The 27849-nt window shown below is 43.7% G+C and overlaps 1 protein-coding gene and 1 pseudogene across 1 annotated transcript in view; both read right to left on the reverse strand.

The window, feature by feature from the left end:
- The window catches only part of SLC9A9 (solute carrier family 9 member A9), a 294081-nt gene that overhangs the window by 151697 nt on the left and 114535 nt on the right, over window positions 1-27849 (reverse strand). Inside the window, exons 7-9 of the mRNA XM_066618996.1 lie at window positions 25832-25970; window positions 18066-18171; window positions 3935-4023 (exon numbers count right to left, since the gene is read on the reverse strand). Of these exons, the coding sequence (XP_066475093.1) occupies window positions 3935-4023; window positions 18066-18171; window positions 25832-25970 (334 nt within the window). The remainder of the gene's footprint in view (window positions 1-3934; window positions 4024-18065; window positions 18172-25831; window positions 25971-27849) is intronic.
- LOC136646620 (5S ribosomal RNA) lies at window positions 20089-20208 on the reverse strand (annotated as a pseudogene).

Here is a 27849-nt window from a genome sequence, read left to right on the forward strand (position 1 = left end):
ACAAGGTTGGCGCAAGAACACAGCCCTGCTTCACTCCGCTTTGAATGTCAAAGGGGTCTGATGTGGAGCCATCGAAGACAACAGTGCCCTTCATGTCCTTGTGGAAAGACCTGATGATGCTGAAGAGCCTGGGTGGACATCTGATCTTGGGGAGAATCTTGAAGAGGCCGTCTCTGCTGACCAGGTCGAAAGCCTTTGTGAGAGCTATGAAGGCTATAAAGAGTGGCTGTTGTTGTTCCCTGCATTTCTCCTGCAGCTGTCTAAGGGAGAATACCATACCAGTGGTGGACCTGTTGGCTCGGAATCCGCACTGCGATTCTGGATAGATGCTCTCTGCAAGTACCTGGAACCTCTTTAGTGCAATTCAGGCAAACAGCTTTCCTACAACGCTAAGGAGAGAGATGTTGCGGTCACCCCTGTCGCCTTTGTTCTTGTACAGCGTGATTATGTTTGCATCCCTCATGTCTTGAGGTACTCCACCTTCTCTCCAGCAGAGACAGAGGATTTCATGTAGCTCAGTGACGATGATCTCTTTGCAGCACTTTAGGACTTCAGCAGGGATGCTGTCTTTTCCAGGTGCCTTGCCAAAGGCAAGGGAGTCCAGGACCAAGTGAAGTTCTTCTAGGGTTGGTTCACTGTCAAGCTCTTCCAACACAGGCAGGCACTCAATGTTGTTCAGCGCTTCTTCGGTGGCTACATTTTCTCTGGAATATAGCTCAGAGTAGTGCTGCACCCAGCATTCCATCTGCTGCGCCCGATCCTGGATGACCTCGAACATTCATTCAAATTTATGAAGCTGCTTTATATTGTGTCAGATTATTGGCTTATCTAGTCCAGTATGGTCTACTGTGACTGGTTGGTTGGTTGGTTGGCAACCTTCAGTCTCGAAAGACTATGGTATAAGCCTACAGCACCCAGTATTCCCAGGCGGTCTCCCATCCAAGTACTAACCAGGCCTGATCCTGCTTAGCTTCCGTGATCAGACGAGATCAGGCGTGTGCAGGGTAAATGTTGCTGACTCCTTATGGTATCAGACAGGCTCTTCTCAAGTCCTGTTATCCAAGATCTTTCAGTTGGAGAAGCCAAGGATTGTACGTGGGACCTTCTGCATGCAAAGCACTTATTCTATCACTAAGCTGCAGCCCTTCCCCAAAGGCAAAGACAACCAGATGATAATCCTTGTCCTATGTGAAGGTAGAGCAACTAGGAGACCTGCTCTTGCTGTATACAGTCTGCCTTTGCCACTCTTCCTTAGTCTTTGCTTCACCCTGTTTTCAGCTGCACAGGAGTTGAGCTTCACATTCACCATGTCTGGATCAGAACATTTTCCTATGTGCAGATGTTGCTGTTTGTGTGTTCCCTCACCTGGACACATCCCAGATGGAACACAGGACAAACTGACCCTAGCTGAAGCATTCCACTAGAAGCAGAGAAGGAAGATTCTTCGCATCCAGATCCCAGGGCACATTACTGCACTCCTTTCAGCAAGAGCGGTTGACTCAGGTCAGTTCATTCTCTGTTGTCCAGGGTATCGCTCCATTATTACTCTTTTGCACTCTGCCTAGCAGAACTGGGCCTAGGTCAGTGCTCTAATTGAAATTAGCGCAACATATTCTAGCAGTCAGATGTAATTATCTCCCTGGTGTTGTCAAAGGCAGGATGAAAGAAAGGACAGCATGACCCAGTGCTACAGTGATGATGCGCAAGGAAGAGCTGCAAATCTCAGAAAGGGGCAGAAAGATATCTAGATTTGTTATTCATTTACCAAGCATCTCTCAGCAGTCATGTTTCACTTGAATATTCCCTAAGATAAGCTGCTATCATGCTCGGGACTGTACCTCCAAAAGCAAAGCTGTGCTTCCCAACAGAACAGCATACAAGTTAATGTTATTTTGATGCACATTTCAAAGCCTCCAAGGGATTAGCACATCCAGGCAGACGTTCTTTGCAAAGTAAAATATTAAAACTTTCCCATAGTGTCTTTTCTGCTATTTCCATTTTTAAAATGAAATAACACATTGAACATTTAACCGAAATAACTATGGAAAAGTTTTTAATATTTTTGTCAGATTAATTAAGAAACATTCAAATGAATAATGATCAGCATTTTTTGAGGGGGGAAAAAAACCTTAAGAAAGGAAAAGATCTTTTCTTAAATGAAAAACCCACACAAGCTGAAATAATTGTATATTAAAAACTGCTAGCTGATATTCCAATATGACTCATACATAGCTCATTTTGTCCCCAGCTTATCTATACCAGAGATTTTCAACTTTCCACATAGCCTTTGATCTGTGATGTTACTTTTTGTAGTTCTCACTGGTGGCTCAGTTGCCTCTATTCTTTCTGCATGCCATATTTGTTGATTGACTTTATTATACGAGTCATTTCTTGTAATTTCTTGTAGTTTATTCTATTGGAAGGGTCCTTAAGCCTTCCTTAATTTCTCGTATAATTAAGAAATTCCTTAATTTCTCGTAATTTCTTGTAGTTTATTCTATTGGAAGGGTCCTTAAGCATCTCCCAGATCGGATGGGAAAGTACAGGATATAATCTTTTAATAAAATAAACAAGAGCCCAATCCTACACTTACTGTGTGATGTCCGTGAGCCTCTTCTGCTAGTGCTGATTGCCACAAAACAAAGCACCAGTCAGAAAAGATGCTCTGGCATTACACTGCTGAGAAGGCCAGTGGAAAGGCTGGTGCCTTCCCACCCATGAGGTTTGCTCTTCTGCCACCCGCTGGCGCAGGTCAGTCAGTGGGAGCGGTGGGAGGTGGTGGGGCAGAAGGAGATGGGGGGAAAGTGGAATCATGGCAGGGACAAAAGCACCATAAGCACCATAAAGCACAGGACAAAAGCACCATAAAGCACTAGTAGCTGGCAAGTTGGCGGGAAGATAAGTCTAGAGCAGGGCGAGGGGAAGGTGTTGGAAAGGCTGGGAGGTGGTGGTATGGGGAGGAAATGAGGTTGGTGGATTGGACCCAGGAGGAGGGTCCATACCATATCCTAACCCCCTTCCCAGGTCTGATCTGTCTGCACAGATCAACTCAGACTTGTGCCAGCAATATTGAATTGATCCACAGCGGCTGCTGAGGCAAATATCCCCTTACCCCAAGGAGACAACCAGCTGCCCAAAATTCCCTGTGGGATGCAGCTGAAGCCGTGACAGCACCACTGCATCACTGCACAGGGATTTGGTTAGGATTGGGTTATAAATCTTGTTGTTAGCCACCCTGGAACTGCATGGTGAAAGACAGATAAAAATGCACATAATGCGGCATGATGGTGTTCCTCTCTTTCTCTGACATAAGACTGAAGAGTTGAGTCCTAAAAATGCAATGGCATCTGGTTGATTATAGAAAATAAGCAGAAAAACTATGGCACCTCCTGGCAAGCATGGAATGAGACTTTTTTCATTCCAACCAGAATTCCCCTGCATGGCAAGCTGCTTTTGAAGTGAGGATTTCAAAAAACTGTTTGTGTCATTATATTGGGGCCAGGTGTTTAAAGGAGGGGGGGGGGGAAGAGAGAGAGAGAGAGAGAGAGAGAGAGAGAGAGAGAGAGAGAGAGAGAGAGAGAGAATTCTTTTGACTGGGAATGCACAAGCTTTTGAATAACCCTCTTTAGATTCAAGTACCACTGAATATTGCCTGCTCTGTATATTTCATCATCTAGATTGACAACTGATAATCTGGCTTGGAAGGAAAAACAGACTATTTTAAAAAAAGTTTTGCTTAGCAAAAGAATTGTTCAGGTTTTCTTGGTAGTCAGCACTAGTATTCTTCCTTAATGAAGTCATTTTTGGAGCTTTTTTTTGCATCAATAGAATCCCTTCCAGCTACAGTGTCAGTATTACGAGGCGCACGTTAATTTGAGCAGAAGGTACAAAGCAAGCAAGGGGTGGTGGTGTGGGGAGAGATTTGGTACCCTACCTGTTTAGTTCTCATTTTGGAGTCTGCTGACAGATTGTTGTATGTATAATGGGCCTGTGTGACTCCACAAAAAAGGACTGCCACTATTCCTGAAATACAAAGAAAAGACCAGAGTCAGCTGCTTCTGTTTCCTTCTCCAGCACAGGCAAAGGTGGGGTGGGGGAGGATTAGCTTGCCTGCAAATGAATTAAACCACATTAAATGCCTTTTTAAAAGTTTCTAGGAAAATGTTACAATAATAAGCTAGAAGTTCAAATCAAAATTTAGCTTGAAAAAAACAGTTGGAGGTCAGAATTCTGGACAATCTCATGCCAATACTAACTTAACCCTAAAAACACACACACACACACACACACACAGAGAGAGAGAGAGAGAGAGAGAGAGAGAGAGAGAGAGAGAGAGAGAGAGAGAGAGAGAGAGAGAGAGAGAGTTCTATTTTAAGGAAGGTTGCTTCTCTACTAAAGTTGTTTAGTTGGAAACACAATTAAAACCATGGTCCCACCAAACAATATAGTATTATATTATCTAGCAGTGCCCTTCCCTATGATCAAAATCCTTCTGTAATGTTTATTTTCAAGTAAGTCACATAAGTTCCCTATAATGTGGATTTTTATTTTTGTTTCCTTCTTGCAGACCATTCATTGTTTTGTTTGGCTTAGCTGGGAATGACTGATGAATTGCCCCTTAATTGCTCCTTAGGCAACTTCTGTTCCCTATCTGAGTGGTTAGTTTCTTTTCTGTACTTTTCTTTTTCATTTTTCAAATTGAAATAGTGCTATTTTGCTGTATAATGTGAAAGTAAAAATGCAAGTAAACTCCCTTCCTGCACATGAACAGGAAGTGACATCAAAGATAAATTCATCACTACTCCTTTACTCCTTAGAAATCTTTATTGGCATATATATGGAAAACAGTACAATAGTAACAGTAATTACCTAGCCCCATATGTTCCAGATCTTGACATACTGCTCTTCAACACTGACTCCAAAAAAGTAGCTACTTTTTCCACTGGGTCTGGAGCATTAACTGACAAGATATACTTTAAGATCTTGTTCTCGTGGCCATCGTACTTTTTCTTTAATTGCAACAGCGGGTTTAGAAATTTTAAACGAGCTTCGGAGTACAGTGGGCAATACAAAATTATGTGGGCTAGCGATTCAACTTCTCTTAGCTCACACACACAATGTCTTTCATTATAAGGGATTCCCTTATATCTTCCAATCATTACAGCCGAAGGCATAACATTGCATCTTGCCAAAGAGAAAGCCCTTCATTTCTGCGGAGATTCAAGGAGATATAGATACCTTGCAGGCTGACTGGCCATAAATGAGATCTGGTTATTCAATGGCAAACAAGTCTTGTTCGCTGCACTTAGCATACTCTGCCACTGAATATCTAGGAGCCTTCTCTTGATAACCCAGTAGGCTTCCATCTGGGGTAAGGATCCCAGGGAATCAAATTCAATACCCATCATTCTGATTTATTTTTTTTCAAGGTTAGAGGAGCCCACTATAGGGGACCTGTCTTCCAAGGGACAGTGAAGTAAACTGTTCTGTTCCCCATTATAATAGACTCTAAGCCAGAACTTAAAGGTTCTCAGCCATGTCCTGGTCTCAATCTGGAGCTGGTCTGTCTCGAGACACGGAGCGGCATATGGTACACACCTTGGGAGGCCTAAAATTTTTCTCAGCAATGTTGCTTGCAACTGCTCAACCGAGTGGTCCCAGGCACTTATCCATATGGGAACTCCATATAGAACTTGGGAAATGATTTTGGCTTTGAACACTCAGAGCGCTGCAGGTACATAAGAGTTGCCTTTATTATAAAAAAAAAAGCAGTTAATGGCCTGAAAGAGTTATTTTTGCCGTGCTTAGAGTCATATTTCAATGGCTGACCCAAGAATGGTTATATGAAAAGTGTATACCCAGATATTTAAAATGTTTGTCTTGTTCAATAATATGGCCATTGAATTTCCACTTAAAAAGCTTCCAAGTTTTGGCAAATACCAGAATTTTTGATTTATCATAATTTAGATGAAGTTTGTTGTCTGCCAAATAGCTCACACATTTACTCATCAGCCAGGTAAGACCAGTACATGTCTGTGATAGAATGATAGCGTCATCGGCATACAATAACAATGGGACATGCCGAGCTCCAAGTTTAGGGCGATGGCCCTGCACTCCTTCCAAATTGGTGGATAAATCATTTAAAAACAAATTGAACAACATATGCGCTAGGAGGCAGCCTTGTTTGACACCTTTGTTCATCAAAATTTCCTCAGTTAGCTCACCTCCAACGGTGAACCTAACTTGACAAGATGTATTAAAATAAAGCTTCCTAATAAGAAGCAGTAGTCTCTTCTCTATGCCTAGATCAAGCAATTTGTCCCAAAGCCTTGATGTGTCCACCTCATCAAAGCCCCCCTCAGGTCTAGGAAAGCTACATGTAATTTGGTTCCTGACTTCGGTGGGACAAAACCAGGCAGTGGTCTAGAGTTGTTCGGCCTGCTCTAAAGCCTATTTGTTCCACACCTAATATATCCTTATCAATTATCCACTGGTTAAGTTTTATTAATAGGTGTTTTGCGTACAGTTTCCCTATCATAGACAAAAGGTTTATAGGCCGAAAATTTCCAGGTACCCTATAATCTCCCTTTTTATATATTGGTACAACAATAGCTTGAGTCCAACTTTTGGGAATAAGACCTGACTGGTTGATCATTGTAGAAAGATTTGATAAAGTTGAAGCCCACCATTGTGGGTCTGCTTTCAATAACTCTATAGGAATGGCATCTGGGCCGGGAGCTTTCCCAGATTTAAAAGAGGAGATCAACTCTTTGACCTCGTCCATGGTCACACGAGGCCATTCAGGGAGCTCAGCTAATGCAATAGATATCTCAGGTGAAGAAATGGTGGTGTCATAGAAGAGATTGGAAAAATATTGCATCCAGAGATGATACAGGACTGAGGATGGGTCCCGTCTCTCTGTTTGAAAAGTACCAGTTACAATGTCCCAGAATTGCCTACAATTGTTTAGTGATATGAACTGCAATAATTGCTGCCACTGCTCTTGTGCATACTTTGCTCTCTTCACCTTGACCATGCTTTTAAATTGTACATTTGCCTGGAAGTACTTATTTAGCAATTCTAATGAATCTTTCTTTCTAAATTCCCTGAACAGTCTTCAGGTGTGCTCCTTAAAGGTTTTGCATTCTTTATCAAACCAACCCCAGTTGGATTGACGGGCCTTATTATTAACGGCCCTAGGCTCATGTCCTAACTCTGCTACTATGTACCCTATTAAGCCTTCATACACACCGATCACACTCTCTGGGTCTACCTCAGCAGCAGTTGAGGTTCTATAATCTTCACCTCTACTACTCCCTAAAATACAATGTAATTTCTGTTTAGCTGCAGTACCCCAGATTATCTTTGGTTAAGTTTCTAGCTCCTTCACAGATACACCCTGAGGCAGATTTCCAGGTATATTCAATTCTAATCGAAGTAGCAGAGGTAGGTGGTCACTGGCAATGTAATAATCAATTGTAAAGTCAGATACAAGAGGCTTTAACGAGGAAGAAACTAGGATGTAATCTATCATGCTACAACCTTGTGGAGATATAAAAGTAAACTCTGAGGCATTTTTAAATTCCATTAAACCGTTTAGCCATATAATGCTGAACTGCAAACTAAATTAATCAGTAGAAGACCCGAATCATTGATACCTTTATCCTTAAAACATCTTGGAAGAGAGCAGAAATGTGGCATAGTCATCACACTTCGTATCCAGAGTTTTATGATATATGCTCTGGTCCGCTCCTACCCATTCTCGCATTCAGATCAGCCCCTATCAGGAAATTTGCATGGGGTAGATTTTTTTTCAAGTGTCTCAATACAGTTTGTCAAGTGGTTCCATTGTTGAATACGTTGGCTTTTGTTAGGACATGGGGCAGATATACATTAACCACTACTATCAACCTATTGCCTATACTCAATTTAATTGCTTGGCAGTTGTGGGTATTACACAATATAGATAGAGGTTCCATAGTGAGCTGCTCTGAAATTCATCACTAGTGTGCAGAATAAAAGCAGTAAAATACATTGAAACTGCAAACAGGAAGCTTTTAATTAAAGTCACAGCAGGCCTTAAAGCTTCAAGTAGCACTTTGCCTGCCCACAATGGACAGGCTGGAACTCTACAGTAGTGGTACTCAAACTGGTGGGTCATGACCCACCAGCTTGTGTAAGGATGTCCTGTTCCCTTTAAGGGGCGGGGCAGGGGGGAAAGCAGTGATCCCTAGGATTGTGCCCCTTCAGGGGAAGGAGGGCTTTTTAAAACTAAACATACATGCTCTCAGGGTACAGGGGGTGTGGGGAGACCTGCAGAGCGCTTGCAGGGCTCCCTGTGGCTTCTAAATAGTGAAATTTGCAAGCACAGTTAAACCGGAAGTGGAATTTCCTATTTAGAAGCCACAGTGAGCCCTGCAAGCACTCTACGGGGCTCCCCACACCCTCTGGACCCTGAGAGCATGTATGTTTACTTTAAAAATAGCCCCCCTTCCCCCTCAGGGGTGCAATCCTGGGGATCATTTCATTGCCCTTGCTCCAGCAAAGACTTACCGGAAGTAAATCTCCCAGGAAGTTTGAGAACCACTGCTCTACAGTATTATTATAGCTGCAGCCCCTCTCCAATGTGTTTCCCATAAGTTGTCCACAAAGGGCCAAGGCAGAAAGAGAGAAGGAAAAAGGAGTTCTCAGAAGGACAATAAAAAAAGGAGATCTGGGGGAGAAAAAGCCTCTACCTGAGTCTATGAATAAAGAACCATTTTGCCTGCTGTGCCTTACTTTCTACATACCTGTTGCAAAATGATTTGTAAGCACTTTCCACCATCTGTGCCTAGAGTTGCTGCTGACCTTCTGCATCACAACAACACAGAGCACAGTTTCCCCTTTCTCTCTGCTGCTAATCTAGCTACTATAGCCCTGAGTGTTTTGAATACCTGCCTTTCTATATTCTATACTGCCTTTCTATGTTTTCAACCAGCAATAGACAGGAGGCAGGGTGGAGGTGGAATTTGTAGCATTGTTGAAAAGGAAACAAAGCAAGCCCGATATTGAGCTCTCTGATTCTGCGGCAGCTCCAGAGTTGCTGTAGAGGCACTTCCGATTTCAGTAGTGGGGGGGGGGTGCATAGGATTTTCAGTTTAGCAGGCAGTCTATAAGTCCCCCACTTTGGATGTATTCAAGATCAAACAGCAAAAGCTGTGCATTTTAAGAAAATGCGTAGGATATTTTTTTATACCTCATAATAATAATTCAGCTAAAATCCCCTCCATTTCTGCATCTTTTTTTGCAAAATGTGTGAAAATGTGGAGTCATCTGGGCAGTTCTTTCAGGGGTGGGGGGGAACCAAGGTGGGGAAATGCAAACATTGCCAGTGGCAGCCGTGGTGCTTTTCTTGGTGGCCAGCGGCTAACATTTTCATTTCCAAGACCCAGCTTTGGAATTATATTGTCATTACAGTATATAACATTGATTGGAGGGGAGGAGTACTGAGGAGTAAGAATGGCAGCTACCAACTGATCTCCACCAGAAAGAATGCAAGTGCTGCCACTGCAAAATAGAATGTGGGACAAAAAAGAGGGGAATATTGGCAATAGGGATGAAAGTAACCCCTCCCTCTTTCAATAAAAAAAAAAGGGATTTCTGCATTTGGTGTGTATATATTGTACACACATCCATTTAATTGTTGATATAAAAGTTGTAGTGTGGAAAGAAGTTATTTGTGCAGTTATATGGCTGGTCTTGAAACGTGTGTGTGTGTGTGTGTGTGTGTGTGTGTGTCCATCCGTGCCCTGTTCCGTAATGGTCCTCCACTGTAATCATGGAAATGCCATCCTTCGACATTGATAAATTGTAAAGTAAATGACTGCACTCATGTTGGTAAAAGTTGATTTATTATCACCCTGATGTTTAATTAGGGCTGGTGTGAGTACAGCTTTCTTGGAACTGGTTCTATTCATATGTCAGCAGCTGAGTCGCACCCGCTAAATTGCTCATTCAAATAGTCTTTTCTGGGCACCAACAAGGACCCATAATCTCACACATGTTCACAGCTCCAGTTACACTGCTCTCAGGAGCAGATCTCTTACAGCCCTATCCTATCCCCCAGCATGCTACAGCATATAGCCATTACATGCTGTGGTGGGGCAACTGAAGGCAAGCCTACGGGCCACTAAGGATCTCCTTAGACCCACACCAGCCATTTTGCTGGCATAAGTCCAAGGAGAGCTAGGGGCATTCTGAGGCAGGATTTCAGTGACAGGATTCTAGAGCAGCTGGGTACCACCCCTCCATCAAAATGCTCCCTGCCTTTCCCTGATCACCCTCAAAATTCACCCTTTCATTTCCCCCTATCACATCCCCACAGCCAACTTTTAAAGGTTGATGCAACCCAGCAGCAGCTGTGCTCTCTGTACGCTGTCATTGGGCATTTGTGAGAGTGAGATGCTCCCCGCACTGTGCAAACAGCCCATAGGATTGGGCAACTGGGATATGTGAATAAAGGAATGATATTCACAGTAGGAGGCCAGGAACTAACCTTATAGCAGCAGTAAATCCTAAGTTGCACTATGCATCTAATGTATTTTGCAGGGAGTATGAATATTGTCCAGATCTGACTCATGACTGTCAAGTGAGACCTGAAGCCCACATTTCTGATGGTTAAATATTAACATAAATATGTGCTGAACCATAATGGCCTCAACTTCTGACAAATGCATAGAATTGGTTAGAACTTGTGCTTGAATGCAAACTGACAGCACAATGGTCTCTCTCTACCGTATGTGGGCTATAAACTTTACATTATTTTTGTGGAAAAACTTATTAGTGGAAATATTCAATTTCCTTCTGATATCATTCCGATCCCATATCAAACTGCTACTGCCTACATGGCATGTGTCAAAGAAAAATTCTCTTCTCATTAGAAGTTAGTGGAGCTTTCAGTCTGTGGTGCTAAAAATACCAATTCGTTCATTGGAACCCTACCCTGCTAAACTGAACGTTCATTTTCAAGGGAAGAATGAAGTTTCAGTGTAAAAATATTGATTTGATTGCTGCTTCTTGAGAATTTCCATTTCTGTCTAAGCTGTTACAAGCAGGAGTACTTTGTGCAATTAATTGACTGCCACTGCTCTCCTGTAACACTGTTAAAAGCTGGAGTTGATTATCAACGAGGCACTGTTGACTAATACGATTATGGTGAAAAAATAAAAATCTAAGGGACGCAATATGAAAAATTACTTTGCAAGGTATGACAGAAATTGTTTCTCAGAAAGGTACTGCTCTTTTAGATAAAAATCAGAGATACTCCTCTTCCAGTTTGATAACGAAAGGATTTATCCTATTTTCATTCTATTTGCAGGAAGCAAAACTCTGGCTGTGCCAATTTCTTTGATAACGAATAAAAAATGTGTCTTAAAAACTAGTTGGGATTTGTTGAGGGATGAACATGTATACATGTAATGAAAGCTCACTGCCTGATACTTAAATAAGGAGAAAGGTAGCAGCAGATCAACTCTCCAAATACCCAGAGATGCAACTCGTCACATGTACATTGCTGATGATATTCATCAGGCATAATACAGGCAGCTCCCATTTTACATGGGGGTGAGTTTCCTGGAAAACCACACATAAATCAAAAACACATAAATCAGGGGTGCTCACACTTTTTTGGCTCGAGAGCTACTTTGAAACCCAGCAAGGCCCGGAGATCTACCAGAGTTTTTTTTTACAATGTTCGCGCCATCATAACATATAACATTTATGTGTACAATGTATGTTGGTGTACCTTGAGCCCCACTGAGTATAACAGGACTTACTCCTGAGTAGACATGCCTAGGATTAGGCTGTGAAGCTGCAATCCTAGCCACACTTACCTGGGAGTAAGCCCCATTCAGTACAATGAGCCTTACTCCCGGCGTTTCCTCCCAGAGGCACCTGAAGGGGGGGTTCGGCACTCCGCGATCTACTCATTTTGCCTCGCGATCTACCGGTAGATCACGATCCACCTATTGAGCACCCCTGACATAAATGAAAACTGGCTTTCCTATAGGGAATAATGAGAACAGCGTGGCTTAGCGGAAAGGTTCACAAGTACTCACTTTGATGAATGGCAATTACAGAGAGAGAGTACTGGGATGGCTTCCTATGGCTCACTAGTCTGGGCAATCACATTTGGTGCTGGGAGGGGGCTTTTGTGTATGCCGTTCTTAAAGCCCAAGAATGAGTCTTTAATGCTATAAAGCATGCTAGAAACACTCAGCACTGGCTCAGCGCCAGTCCACGCTGAGCCCAGTGCCAGCCGAAAACCTGTCGCACACCACCTGGAGCAAGGGAAGAGCTCTGGGTGGCAGTTTGTCAGGGCAGGGGAGGAGGTATTCTGGGGCAGGACAGGGAAGGAGCAGGACTGGTGGAGCTCTGCTCCTCTGGATCCAGAACCCCATGTTGGCCTTCCAGTCCAACAGGGGTCCTCTCCACTCTCCAGGACAGACTTGAATAGCCCCATTGTGGTGCTTGTGCCCTTACCCTGGGGAAAGGGACGAATGTCCCCTTGCCCAAGAAGATGCCGGCAGCTGCCCAATGCACACAGGATGCAACAGTAGCCATTTTGGTGCCACTGCTCCTCTGGGTGCTGGGCCGTTCAGGATTGTGCTGTTAAGCTCAGCTCTCAAGCCCTCTGGCTGCTAAGGTGATTTCTGCTGCTGCTGCAGCACCTGCATCTGTCTTTTGCACCATAGCCCTTACCTATGTGAACCAACTTGGGAATGTTTTTGTTGAAAAGCAGTGTATACATAATAACAATAACAACGGTAATGTTCTTTTCAGAATTCTTCTCTGTTGAAGAAAATGATTGATAAATACGGTTGCTTTAAGAAAATGCTTTATGGAAAAGAATATACATTCCAGGATTTGAGAGTGAAGTTTTGTGGGCAAGAAGAGTCCTCTTGAAATAAACCTGAATTACTGCTTCTGGGCAGTTTGCATCAAATCAAAACCAGGGCAACAATATCTCCAAGGAGCATTTTAATTGGAATGTCCCACACAACTGGATGTCAGAGTATAGCTTTGAGGCGTTTGTCGATTGCACCGCACCAGCGCAAACTGGAAAGCTTGACAGTTTGCACAGGCTTTCATCGTAGAGACCCAGTTTATGTCAGGCTGACAGGAAGCATCAGAAGAGTGGCTGAGTTAAACATTTAGGGCACTCATCCAGGGACCTGACACTCTGCAATGACATCGGAGCATCCTGTTCTAAATACAGCCAAGTTTCTTCCTTTGTGTGGACTAGGGTGATTGCTATTCAACAGGACTGCTGCAATTTCACAAACCTCAAATTCACACCCTATGATATATACAAAGGTGAAGAGCGTGAGTTTTGTTGCAGATGCGCCACTGGTTATAAACACAATTATCTTTGTTTTTCTCCAAGGAACAAATTGTATGAGTTCCTACGAAAGGGCTCAGTTGAAAGTTCTCAAGATATATATCTTTTTTTTACTTGAAACCAGCTTTCAGAGGTGGATATTTCATAAAAGATTCCTTCTCACCTGTCACAGCCATTTTTGTGGTCCTGTTAATGACGACCACATGCCCCCCTTATTTGATGGACACTGTTTTCTCTTGATTTTTTTACCTGCTGAAGCCAGAGTGAGGGCAAAAAGCACACTCAGACATCTGCACACAGGCAAATCTTATTGGGCCAGTTCAGGGACTTGGTACAATACATCCAGTATGATCCTCTTGAAGGATGTTCTGGATCGCCTGAGTTTGCCTAATTGCATGGGGAAGCTCATTCAAACCAGCCTTCCACACCCAGTCTGAACACTTGTCATTTTCTGGTGTGGAAACTCAAACCATTTCTGGATGATGGCCACAGTAAGTGCCTTCACCCACAAGCTTTTCAGTGCAAGATGCAAGGTTGTGTTTGCTGAGCTAGGCCTCTGAAGAAAAAATGAGACATCACTAGAGGTGTGATTTTTTTGGTGATAAAATAAAAACACAACATCGCTTTCTGTGCTTCTCAATTTTTGTTTAAAAAAAACAACCCACAAATTTTTTTTAACAAAAATAAACTGAGATATCTGCAAATAAAATAAAAATTAGCTTGATTGGGGGCTGCATGGGTAATGATTGTGGCTGCATCTGCTGACACTAAAATAAAAATAAAACAGACAATAAAACCTATTGCACCACCATTAAGTGGGGTGAATGCTTCACCTCCTGTTATTGTCCTCTGCAATTGTTGAAAGTTGTGACCCTCTTCCCAGCCCCCCATTCCCCCCAATTTTCTGTTAGAAACAATTAGGTGAATGAGAAAAAAAACTTCCAGTGACAGAATAAGAAAGGCCTAACTTGTTTCCTCTGTCATTTGCTTATGGGTATACAGAGCAATTTCCTTTCAAATGTCTTTAGCAATTGCTCTATTTATAAGCAACAACTTCATTTCCTTGTAATGTTCTTTGGGTTTTTTTTAATGCCATCTAATTGGATCTGGACTTTGCCTTCCTCTCACATCTTGGTCTCTAAAAATAGTTTACTACAGTTCGCATGTAAGTGTAAAACCCATCTGTGCACAGTGCCACCCAAAAAAAAAAAAAATGCTATAATTTCAGACAGTTTATGTGTTAAAAGAACAGGATGAAACATTTTCTAAGCTGACTGAAGGGAGCGACTCTGATATATCATTGGGGTGTGAAAAGATGACAAGTGCCAATTATATTCTGGTTGGCTGTACAGTATGTTCCAACTACCCAAAAAAGAAGCTTACCTTTCCAGCTGCTGTGCCTCAAGCAATGAAATCATTGTTGGGGGCATCTATATTTCCACTGCTTCAAAAAAACTTAGTTGCAGACTGAAGACATATTTGCTTCAAGACATTATAGAATCCATCCACCTCTAGTGGCTTAACTTGGCACCAGATGGACATTAGCACATGCGGAAATTCTTTTGCATATCTAATATGAGTCAGCTTTTGGCTTCTCATCATTCCCCCCTTCCGCCACCCAGCTCATGCAATGTACTAAATTGAAGAGACTCTTCATGTTTCAGGGTAGGGAAGGGGAAGGCAGAGGGCATGTGGGGGAGGGAGGGAGTGGATCCTGGCAGCAGGGTGTGCCAGGATCTATCCCCTCTTTATGAACCCGTCTCTCCTATTTTTGCTCCTCAGATGTATGCAAGCTATATAGCTGGTGTAGATCAAAGGACACCTGTAGCTATCAGGATCCTATAGAAAGGTAATGGAAAAATATTTTCCTTACTTCTCCCAGGCCTCCTGATCGCACTCCCTCCCACCATTGGATGCAGCACACGCTTCCTCGGTGTGGACGTATCATCCTGATTGTGGGGGACAGGATTGGGCTCTCTGTCAAGATGCTTTTCTAGACATTCTCTGCCTCTCTCACTCACCTATTTAATTAGGTAGCTTTGTCAATAAAGTTTTTACTTTCCTTATAACCAAGAGCCTGCCAGCGATCTTTTTAATAGAGATCTTCCACACACATTGTGTAAACCAGCCAGGGTTGGCTTTAAGCCAGTTGGACCAATTGCTTCCATGTATGCAATTTTATGTTAAAATGTGCTTAAATGCATTTGGTTCATTAACTCACATGCAATTTTTAAGAGCATGTTTTGATTGCTATCCATTCTACCATAGAGCTATAAATAACATCTATTATAGACTTTGCATCTCTAAGGTTCTATAGGCTTTGGTTGTTAATATGGAGCCCTGCAAAAATGTTTCCATTTGGGCCACACAGCTTCTAAAGTTGACCCTGAAACCAGCTGTGGCAACACTGAGGCAGGAAGTCTGGTCTAGAGGGTAGAGCCTCCGTTTGCCTGAAGGTAACATCCGAAGGTCGACAGTTCGAGGCCACCGGCACCGTGAACGATAAGACCTTGAAGCAGCTGACAAGCCGAGCCATGCTGAGTTATTCCACCTGCTCTTTGGCCACCCTTCAAGTGAGATATGAAGGAGCTGCTTGTCAGCCTGCATGGGAGGAAACTGGAGCCAGAATGTAATACCAGATCATAAAAGATCTATCTGAAATGCTGTGGTTCTTGAAAGACAGAACCTTCTTCAATTGTAAAAATCCCTACAGGGATTTAGTATAGCCTGCCTACGTAAACCGCCTTGAATTAAAGTCTGAGGAGAAATCTGACAACCAAGAAAGGCGGTATATAAATACCTGTATGATGATGATGATGATGATGATAAGGGTCAGTTACTCAGAGTATGTGTGTGTTGTCATTCAATGTTCATTGGCTCCCAGTCTGTTTCTGAGCACAGTTCAAAATGCTGGTAATCAGTTTTAAAGCCCCAAGGCATTTAGGTCCAGGATGTTTAAAAGATTATCTCCATCTCCATGATCTTGTTTGCCTCACACAGCTGCTGAGGAGGCCCTGCTTCACAAGGTTGGTGGCTATATAGGACAGGGCCTTTTCAGTTGTAGCACCAGGACATCATAATTCCATCTAGCTCATCTAGCTCCCCTTTTGAAATTAATTTTTAATTTTTATTAATTTACAGTAGCCAATTCTATTGATAGAATGTCAAAAAAGCAACAAACCATCCATGATACCCTTTCTGAGCCTTAGATATGGGGTACTCTAGAAAGAAATAAGGCTGAAATCCTAACCACACTTTCCTGAGAGTAAGCCCCACTGAACAAAATAGGACTTACTTCTGAGTAGACCTGGTTAGGATTGTGCCCTAAATGTTGTTCCAGGGACATGAGGTAGCAGCAACAGTGATATATTTTAGGGAAGACAGCCTGATTGTGTTGATCAATGAGTGAATCTACAGTTGCTGAAGGTTTCCTAAATAGGCTGTTAAAAAAAATCAGCAACAAGCAAAATCCCAGCAAAATTTGTGCAGAAAAACTCATGACTGCTTCTCTGCTTTGGGCTTGAAAGTAGTTATTTCCACCACCCACACATTTTTCTTTTTTGCAATGAAAATAGAAACAAAGAACTGTGGGAAGCTTTATGTAATTGTATCCTCAAAGAGAACGTTCTGCTTTTCAGTTCTGGAGTCACATAACCAAAGTGAGTGATCTCTTCCAGGCATGGGAGCTCCTTCTGGATTGTATTTCCCATTCATTTTAAGGGAAACATGCATTCAAGATCTACAATTCTGTTGAGAGACGGCAACGAATGGGACCTCTCACACATGTGAACTCCTGTATCCATTCTAATCCAGTATGAAGATAGGAAGCCTTAGAATTTATACTTACTCAGGATCAAGCTACACATTACACTTTGGAGCTCCGTGACTAGAACTCCCAGTGTCATTGTCTTTTTGTAAAAGTCACCATGGGGTATCCATGAATTAGACTGGGCAGAGCCTTACGTAACTGGGGCAGAGCCTAAGGGGCACATGCCCCAGGTTCTACGCCAAGTGGGGGTGCATGACTGCTCCCAGGCTCCACCCTAGTTATGGAGAAGGTGCTAGCAGCTCCATTGTCCTGTCCTTTCTCCTGTGGAGGCTGGGAGCCTCCACAAGAAAAGGAATGGGGTGAGTGAAGCCGCTGCAGCAAATGCCCCAGAAGGAGGAGGTGCTGGTGGCTTTGCGCACCCCGTACCTTCTCCTATGGAGGTCCCCAGCATCCACGGGACAAGGAAGAGAGCATGTGAAGCTGCCGTGGTGACTGCCTCCTCCTCTGAGTGAACTGGGAAGGGATGTCATGACATTATGTGACACTGTGACATCACTGCCCTGGGCTCAGGGCAGTGCATTATGGCTCTGGGATTGGGCATATGAGTCAGGGAAGGGGAATCCAACCTTTCCCCCACAGTAATTCCCTGACTCACATTGCTTCCCCTGAGGCTATTAGTTCTGGAGGGAAAATTTATAGGCATATCTTTGCGCATCTGTTTTTCCCTCCACATGCAGGGGGAGCATTTGGATTCAGTTGTAGTGTGAGGGGAAAGTGTTATTCCCTCCCACACTGTAGTCTGAATTCAAACAGGTTACTCCTGCAGCTTCCTTTATGAGCAGAAAACCATATTAGGAGTTCCAATCATGACTTTCCAATACAAAACATAGTTTGGCTCTCAGTGACATAAATTCATACCTGTGAGACCAGCAGCTTCTGCAGACAAGAAGGCACTCCAGGACAAAAGGAAAAAGAGGCCAGTTTCCAACATAGGGAATTCACAGAGTTTGGTAAACTTTGTCAAGTGCTAAGAGAAAAAAAAGTTAAGGAAAAAGGTGCAACTATTTACAGATTGCAATACGGATCCCATGACAATATTCATTTAAAAGTACAGGCATGAGAGAAAAAAGATAGTTCCCACATACTCAATAAAGTTTATTCAAAGGCAATTTTTATGGAAGAGATATAAAATCTCAAAGATGGGATTTTCTCCCAGAGATATAAGTTCATCTAAGCCACTTCATACAACTATTTGGCTGAGAACAAGAGAAGTGGAGCAACAGTGCAATGGGAAGGAGATGCTTCTTGAATTACTCTCATGTGATCGAGATCTTATGATGTTAGCAGAGTATTATGAGGGGGACATATTTTACAGCTGCCTCACACCATCAAGATATCAAAGTTATTCTGTATTAACCTATAAAGTGGTGAAAAGACTTTGATCACTTCTTTGCTTCCTCAGATTTCTGATACTGAAGTGTGGAAAAACTCTTTTCACACCTTGGCCGGGTGATATTGACAAGCTTATCAAGTGGTGGCATGCACACTGTGCTCAGTTACCCTTTATTCCTTATCCCTGAGTCTTTGGAAGGCAGAAATGTCAAGAATTATAAACAATTTGGAGCAATGAATAATTTCCATTCCTGCCAAGCTTATGATCCTGACAGTTCATAGCACAATCTAGCTTTAAAGGCAACAACTCTGCTCTGCATGATTATTTAGCTGCTAAATTTTAGCATGAAACTTCAAGAAAAAAAAATCCCTTTTAATTCTTAGAACCATTCGTGATCTGAAGCAGTTGAATTAATCAGTGTAACCACGTGGTCAGAGTTAGCTTTCATTCCCCAGCATTAGCTCAATTCAGATGGTGTCTACTTCTATTTCCACTTCTCTTTGCAATGTTTTCAGGTCACGAAATGCAGCTGTGACAAAGTTAAATGGCAAACAAGATGATCCAGTAAAAATTAGCTCAAGGATTGTATTATTTTAGTTAAACAGGTCATCACTAGCTCAGTGCAGCTTATTTAGCATTGATTTAGGAAAGAGAAAATGAGCAAATAAAGATCTATTTCAGATGAAGCAATAAGATTAGATTAAAGCAGTCAATCTGAATGATCATTCCATTCCTTTTGTTAAAACATTTGAGCCAGGTGGAGGAGACTTAGGCTGCAATTCTAACCACACTTTCCTGAGAATAAGCCCTATTGAACAAAATAGGACTTACTTCTGAGTAGACCTGGCTAGGATTGTGCCCTTACTTGGTACCCCTCACCACAGTGGGAACATTGCAGTAGCAGCCCATTCCTATCCTTCCCCTGCTGGTGCAGCCCACCAAAACGTGCCATAAAGGCGGGGGGGGGGGAGGATTGGGAGGCTCCAGTAGGGAAAGGGATTCAAATCCCCTTACCCCGTATAAGCCTCCTACACTGCACTGGGTCTCCTTTGAATTTTGCTAGAAATTTTGCTAGTGCAAGTCCAAGGAGAGAAAGGGGTCAGGGATGCTGCAGAAAAGGGGGACAGGATCTGGTGCACACCATTGCCAGCAGATCCACCCGTCAAACAGCCTCCCCACCCCACTACGCCCCTCCTGTCCCTGTTTTGCCCCCTTCCTTGCCCCCATTCTACCCTCCTCTGCCCCCTCCTGCCTTCCCTGCCATCTTACATACCTTGTGGGTCTCTGCCGAGGCCCTCCCGTTAGCACTTCCCAGCAGTGTTACTCAGTGCACTGGTAGAAAGCACTTTACAAGTTGCTTTTCAGCAGCCACAGCCAGCAGAATGTGCTTTCTACTGGCTGCTGAAGCCCATAGGATTGGGCTGTGGGTTGCCTACGGCCACAGTAGAGAATGCGAGTGTTATCACTCTTGCTCCTTCTTGCCTCTTTGCTTCTTCTGGTCCTGAAAGAAATGGTTGGCAACCTTCAGTCTTGAAAGACTATGGTATAAGCCTACAGCACCCAGTATTTCCAAGCGGTCTCCCATCCAAGTACTAACCAGACCTGACCCTGCTTAGCTTCCGAGATCAGATGAGATCGGGCATGTGCAGGGAAAGAAATACAGGAGGTCTTTCATCCTTCTTCACTCCCTCCTTCTACCCACTCTTCTACCCACTCTCCTTCTACCCACTTCTACCCCTCCTTCCGTCACTACCCACTCTGCCAAAGATCTCCAGCAGCTCATGGATCGTTTTAGCAAGGCCTGCCAAAATTTTGGACTGACGATCAGCCTTAAGAAAACACAGGTCATGGTTCAGGATGTGGACTCACCTCCTTGCATTACAATCTCTGCGCATGAACTGGAGGTTGTCCATGACTTTGTGTACCTTGGCTCAACAATCTCTGACACTCTGTCTCTCGATACCGAGCTAAACAAGAGCATCGGTAAAGCAGCTACCACGTTTTCCAGACTCACAAAGAGAGTCTGGTCCAACAAGAAGCTGACGGAACATACCAAGATCCAGGTCTACAGAGCTTGCGTCCTGAGTACACTTCTGTACTGCAGCGAGTCATGGACTCTCCGCTCACAACAGGAGAGGAAACTGAACGCTTTCCACATGCGCTGCCTCCGACGCATTCTCGGCATCACCTGGCAGGACAAAGTTCCTAACAACACAGTCCTGGAACGTGCTGGAATCCCTAGCATGTATGCACTGCTGAAACAGAGACGCCTGCGTTGGCTCGGTCATGTCGTGAGAATGGATGATGGCCGGATCCCAAAGGATCTCCTCTATGGAGAACTCGAGCAAGGAAAGCGCCCTACAGGTAGACCACAGCTGCGATACAAGGACATCTGCAAGAGGGATCTGAAGGCCTTAGGAGTGGACCTCAACAGGTGGGAAACCCTGGCCTCTGAGCGGCCCGCTTGGAGGCAGGCTGTGCAGCATGGCCTTTCCCAGTTTGAAGAGACACTTTGCCAACAGTCTGAGGCAAAGAGGCAAAGAAGGAAGGCCCATAGCCAGGGAGACAGACCAGGGACACACTACACTTGCTCCCAGTGTGTAAGGGATTGTCACTCCCGAATCGGCCTTTTCAGCCACACTAGACGCTGAGCCAGACCCACCATCCAGAGCGCAATACCATAGTCTTCCAAGACTGAAGGTTGCCAACAATACTATTTCTAGCAGCTTTTCACATCCTAGCTTCCAACTTCTGCTACCAGCTGGGGTTTGGATTGCAGCACTGGTAGCCACATGTTCCCTCTGTCAGTAACAACCCGGAAGACTCTGGTGTCTGCCATGACTGAACTACTGTTCCTTCCACAGTTTGCTCCTCAACTTAACCTTGCTGCCTTCTCGGTATTTTGTGCCCCTTCCCAGTATGGATATTGTTCCTGAGTTCCAGGGCTGTGGTGCAGTGGACATACCCCAACCCTCTACACCATGATTATTTCCAAAGGGAGAGTACATTCTGTCTCAACATTTGTTATCAGAATCCTTATGTTGGTGAAATGCCAAGGCAACAGAGTTACAAATTAAATAATCTATTCTATTTCTTCTTTTAATATATCAATTAGTTTTTACTTATTTAATTAGTGATATTATGTAAACTTGAAGAATAATTTGTTGCAAGCCTTGCAGTTCTACTAAGTCAGGGGTCGGCAACCTTAAACACTCAAAGAGCCATTTGGACCCATTTTCAGGAGGAAAAAAAAACCTCGGGAGCCACAAAACCCTTTTGACACCTAAAATGAAGATAACACTGCATATATAGTTTTTTTTTTTTTGCCTTTTTGCTCTTATAGGTCCCATTTTTATAAAGTAGCCCCCTCTTGTAGCTTTTAGTTAGTTTTGTCATACATTCTTGTCCTGTGTTTTCAGACAGCTGGTCCTCTATGGTGTTTCGCCTGCTTCCAAGGCCATTCTCTGCCTGGAGAATTAGGCCCACTTTAAGCAAATTAGCTCCCCTTCTTTCCCCCAACAAATGACCCTGGTTCTGCCCTGCAGTCCTGCTGGACCCCACCTCCAGGGTACCTCGCCTGTTCAACCTGCAGAGGTCCTCTCTCTTGCCAGCAACCTCCCACCACTACAGCAGACGCTGGGTCCTCAGCAGGTCTTGGGCACAGCAGCCACACACCAAACTCCAGTGTCTCCAGCAGTCCATTAGTCACAAACTCAGTCAGAGCATCCAGGGCAGAGTCCAAAGTCAATAAGCCAAGTCACAGTCCAAGGTCAGATTCCAAAGTCAGTCAGTCAAATCAGTCAGAGTATCCAAGTCAAAGTCAATAAGCCCAGTCAGTCTCCTCTCCTACCTCCAACCTGCACTCCTTCTACAACCCACACCCCCTTCCTCAGGTGCTCCTTATATCCCTGAGGGCCCTACTGCCTTCAATTGGCTGCAGCTGTGCAGCACACTCTGCTGGATGCCCAGGCCTTACCCTTAAAGGGGCCACTGCTGACACCACATCTACCTCCTCACCAGATCTTCCAGGATTCCAATACATATGTCAGTTATGACATCTGCTTATCTTACATGGATACTAGAGAACTCCCCCCACCTTCCAGAGGCACCCTGATGGAAAGAAAAAAGGACAAAGACTCCAGAGGTGGGGAAGAGAAGAAGGGGGGGGGCAGCCACAGGCCAGCTTCTGCCCTGCCTGCCTGCCTGCCTGCCTGCCCTCACTCAGGCTGCAACCTTCTCCACACTATCCTGGGAGTAAGCCCCATTGACTACAATGGGACTTCTGAGCAGACAAGTTGGTTTGAGCTCTCAGGCTGCAGTCCTCTCCACACTTTCCTGGGAGGAAGCCTCACTGACTACTTGTGAGTAGACCTGCATAGGAGGGGGCTGAGGCTGTAGCCCTCCACACCTTCCTGGGAGGAAGCCCCACTGACTACAGCGGGGCTTACTTGTGAGTAGACCTGCACAGGAGGAGGCTGGGGATACAGCCCTCCACACCTTCCTGGGAGTAGCCCAGGGACTACATCAGGGCTTACTCTGGAACAGACCTGGAACAGACGGGCTCCCACTCACCCGTCCTTGCGCTTGGCCTTGAGCAGGCTTCAAGGCTGCCATCCCAGGTGCCCTTTCCTGGGAGTAAGCTTCATCCTCTGTAATGGGGCTTACAACTGAGTAGACACACGTAGGATCAGGTGCCAAGGCTGCCATCCCAGGCACCCTTTCCTGGGAGTAAGCTTCATCCGATGTAATGGGGCTTACTACTGAGTAGACACATAGGATGTCTCCTCTGCTGCGGAGGAAAAGCCTCTCCTTGCACTGAGTGGGGACCTGCTCAGGGAAAGTCCGGCTGCAAGGGCTTGGAATGGCTGAGGAGGAAGGCGGCTCAGGATTGGTTGGTGGTCAGCCAGTGAAGGGCCCTGAGCCATTCCAACAGAAAAAGCCAGGAGCCTGCTGGATGCTGATTGGCTGAGCCTGCTGGAGAGTTGGGGAAGGGAAAAACAGGGACCTTAAGCCTGCAGAGTGGCAAAATTGAAAAGGGAAACCAATGTGGGGCAGGTGGGGTGAAGGGAGAGGAGGGCAGTGAGCTCAGGGGGTGGAGGGAAGCAGCCCGCCCTCCCAACACAGGTGCCTCCTGTCACACTCTTTGCCACTTTCACCTGGAGGAGCCGCAGCAGACAGCTGAAAGAGCCACATGCGGCTCTAGAAACACAGGTTGCCGACCCCTGTACTAAGTAAAGGGACACAAAGTACTTTCCCTGTATATTTGTGTAAAATGGCAGTTGATGTGGAACAATGCTAACTTTTTAATAGATTGCTCAAGTTCAAGCGTCCATTGGAATGATGACAAGGAAGTCATCACCTCTAAGTTATGAGGGCTTAAATACATTTTGCTTGATCTGAGAATATGCTAGGAAAGTGGAAGATAGCCTATTTTTGACTTCCATGTTCTGGTCTGGATATGAGTAGGGGGCAGGCGTTCTATCATTTTTATACTTTTGCAGTCTTTGAACATCTGCTCAACTTGTACATTGAAAAAACAAGAACAGGTTATTATAAAAGGACAGTAAGTCTTGGTGTTCAGTCTTCCAAAGGATACTCAAAGGAGTTTCTGAAACAATGTGGTAAATGTTAGTAAGATTTCACAGCCATACGATATATGGATCCGTTTCAGGAATGCTTTGCACAAAGGGACATGTTTAGCCCTGTCACTCTTGACACTGTGCACTCATACACTTATTTTTTTAAAAACTGTATCCTAGCTTACTACTTTTTACCCAAGGTGGCTTACAATATAATGCAAAATAAAAACATTAAACATCACTCTGACCATCAGACTGAAGATACACAAAGATAATTTAAAGGCAGCTAATACAATAGCCGCAATTTTCTTTTAAAATGCAAGTGTGCTGACAAGAAAATATTTCCCCTAGACTTCTGAAGCTAAAGGCAGAACTACATATTACAGGTTGTTCCAGTGTTCTTTTGGGGGGACTTTTTAAGAAATGCTGATGTTGCAATTTGGAGTGGAACACTGGTGGGACTGAGGAAGAATTGCCTCTTAATTCTTCCTCTTTGTGGTTTTTCTGCTGCATATCACACACAAACTGCTTTTATTCCAGATGATGAAAAGCCTTTGGGAGGGCAATTTTCAGTAGAAAAATGTCACATCTCCCACCACCACACCCATTCCAGGCTTCTACTTTAAACCATGGGTTCAGTAGCTGTACTGGATAGTTTTTAAGTCTTTCAAAAGAACACAAAATGTTGCAGTTATGATTTTTTAAAAATATTCTTTCCCCCCTTCTGCATAAAAACAGTGAAGGTGGAATGTGAAGTTCCGCTCTGAGATATAGATGGGCATGATCCTCTGGGGAGAAATATAAATGTATGAGAAGGAGAGAGAAGCCCTTGGGAACATACTCTAAAATATTGATTCTGTTTCCTTTGGCAACCAGACGTGATGCTGCTTTTGCCCAAAGGCCAGAAAAATGTGGGAAACTCCCTTGATTTTAATGGTTCTAAAGGCAGCTGGCCTGCCAATGCTTACTGGAGACAGTAAGCAAATAAGAATTTTATTCTGATCTGTCATGCATAAATGCTCTCATAATTCTGCATGCTATTACTCATAGTTCCGGCCATGTAATAAAGTAAGCCTGTATTTGGGCTACTCTGGGGACAATTTCATGCTATGCATTTTCATTAAACATACTGGTAACAATTTCCTTAGATGTTATTGTGGAGTGAGAGTGAAGGAAAGTGTATAGAAGCATAATTGCTCTGGATGTTTGTGGAGTGAACTCCTTGCTGCTTCTACCACCTGTTGCCCTTCTTAACTCTTTTGCCATGTACAGCTGAACTGATGAGGCATAAATTACATTGCACCACTATCCTGTGGGCCAGAGAAAAGTCAAAACTGAGGGTGTGTAGCAGGGATGCGCAGTGGATGGGGAGACAGGTGAGGCAGAGCCTCCCCATCAGAGTCCTTTGCAAAGCACCACCGCCATGTGAGCTGTGCAAGCACTCACAACCCATGTGCTCTGCATGTGGGTTGTCAGTGCTTGTACACTTTACACAGTGGCAGTGATTTTTGAAGGACTCCAGTGGGGAGGCTCTGCCTCATCTGCTTCCACATCCACTGCATGTCCTGGTGTGTACAAAACTTTGATTTTTCAGTTTTTTGCTAAAATCTCAATTGACAAGTCTTGTTTGACGTGTAAGAGTAAATACCTGCCTGGTTCTCTTTCTTTCAATACCTGATCTTCCATTGGTGCTGAATTTCAACAAAGGATATTAAAGAAGTCACAACTGCATAGGCTGACCCCATTGCAAATGATCCAGCAAAGATCCCTAGAAAATTCCCCACTGATTGGAAGAAGGCAGCGGCATCAAACACATTGGGATTCTCCTTGGGACTGTAAATTGATATTGAACTGAAAAGAAGACAAAAAGGAGAGAGGAATAATGAATTCACTCGCATGGCGCAGGCAGTGAAATCAAGAGCTTAAGACTACTTTTGCAAGGGTTAGCAATTGCTCCTCAGGGCTCCCAGCAGATTGGAAAGCCATGGGGAAGATGAAATAAGGGTTTACATTATCATGTGCTGCTGTCATTTCCTGCCAGTCAGTAAACATTTTTTTGCACTTGAAGTGTCATAAAGAGTATTATTTCCAAGCCAACTAGACATTAAAACATGGTAGGTATGTAAGGAATCTGCAGGGAAGATAGATAACTTTGAATTATTTATTGGCCATATGTCTTTGGAACAGCTTTATATTCACAAATATTCCAGATAAAAAGGCCACTTTTATGGCTTACCCACAAATGGGTAATACAAATCATGGCATGTACAAAATCTTCGGCAGTGATCTTGCCATAAACCATTACAGCCGTTCCATTCGCTAACTTTACCCTTCATAAACAGAATTGTGAGCATGTCAACAGCCTTACAATATGAAGCCCTGGGGAAGCACAAACCAAACATTTTCCGGTAGAAAAGGCAACAGTTGCCTCTGCCAGAGGTCCTCATTTATATCCAAGTCTTTGGCTGTTGACATCAAGATTATATTCTTATGGGAAATTAATGCTACACCACAGTGGGAAGATCATCTCCTTAAAACATTTTCAAGGGCAACAAACTTCCCTGCTCACCAGTAGAGCAGTGATTCCCCAGAATGCTAATAATACTGCCAAGCTTTTCTTTTTGTTATGATATTAAATTTAAGAGATATGCAGTAGCCTCAAGCACTCCAAATACTAATTAAGAAACATTTCAGATTTCTATGGTTGTTTCACTTTCAGCACTTGAAGTCTTTTATTCTGGTTGTCAGAGAGCATTTGGCACAGGATTCTCAAAAGTAGTTTGTATTGCTGGAAAATGCTTGGGATCTTCACCATTAAAATTTTAGATTTATTCTAAACTGATGTTAATATTTTATGCTTATGAATATTAAGAACCTGTCTGCCTGGCCAACATGTGTACTTTATTTAGCAGCTAGCCAAAAGAGAAGTACCACAGATTTAAGAATACCCCCTTCCCACCAAGACAGATTCATTTAGGCACTCAAAAGCATAACAGCTAGGCTTCAAGATGATCAAGGGCTAATTTAAAAAGCACCAGTGCAATGTGATCACAGCTCCCCTGTGGTCAGCTATCAACATTACATTGATAAGATTTGAAGTTTCGCATCAAGTGGGCTGCTGAATTCATATGTGTATTTCCATGCCATCCTCATTTACTTTGATGGAGGGGAAACCAGTGCACCAAATACATACATGATCCAGTGAACCTGGTGATGTGCAACATCTGGCATCACTAGTGACATGGAAGAGCTCACCACAGAGGAGCAACAACTATACTGGAACGGGAACAGGTATAAAATTGAAAAGGTGGCACGCAGGTCTCTGATGTTAACTATTGCTTCTCCATACTGGTTCTAAATTATTTTCTTTAAAGAATGTCCACTGCAGGTATTGCATTGTTTTTTGCCTGCTCAGTGCTGTATGATACTAAGGAGCACATTAAAATGTTACACCCCCATATGGAGACTACCAAAAATACTTCCACATGACGTCACTCTACAAAAGGGTTGAAATATAAATCGGCTTGCCGCATGGGTGGTTCTGATAGTACAGAGAGATGCCACGTGGCTGTGAGCAGCTGCCAAGAATATGGGACACTGGCAGAAAGTCTCTCCACTCAGTTAGGGCCATCTGCATGGTAATCAGACTTCAAATGTTACAGTCTCTGCTCAGGGGTTACATTATTTGAGTTAGCAATAAAGATACTTTCATACATAGAACTGTGTGCAT

Source organism: Tiliqua scincoides, chromosome 3 (assembly GCF_035046505.1).
Source record: "Tiliqua scincoides isolate rTilSci1 chromosome 3, rTilSci1.hap2, whole genome shotgun sequence".
NCBI lineage: Eukaryota > Metazoa > Chordata > Lepidosauria > Squamata > Scincidae > Tiliqua > Tiliqua scincoides.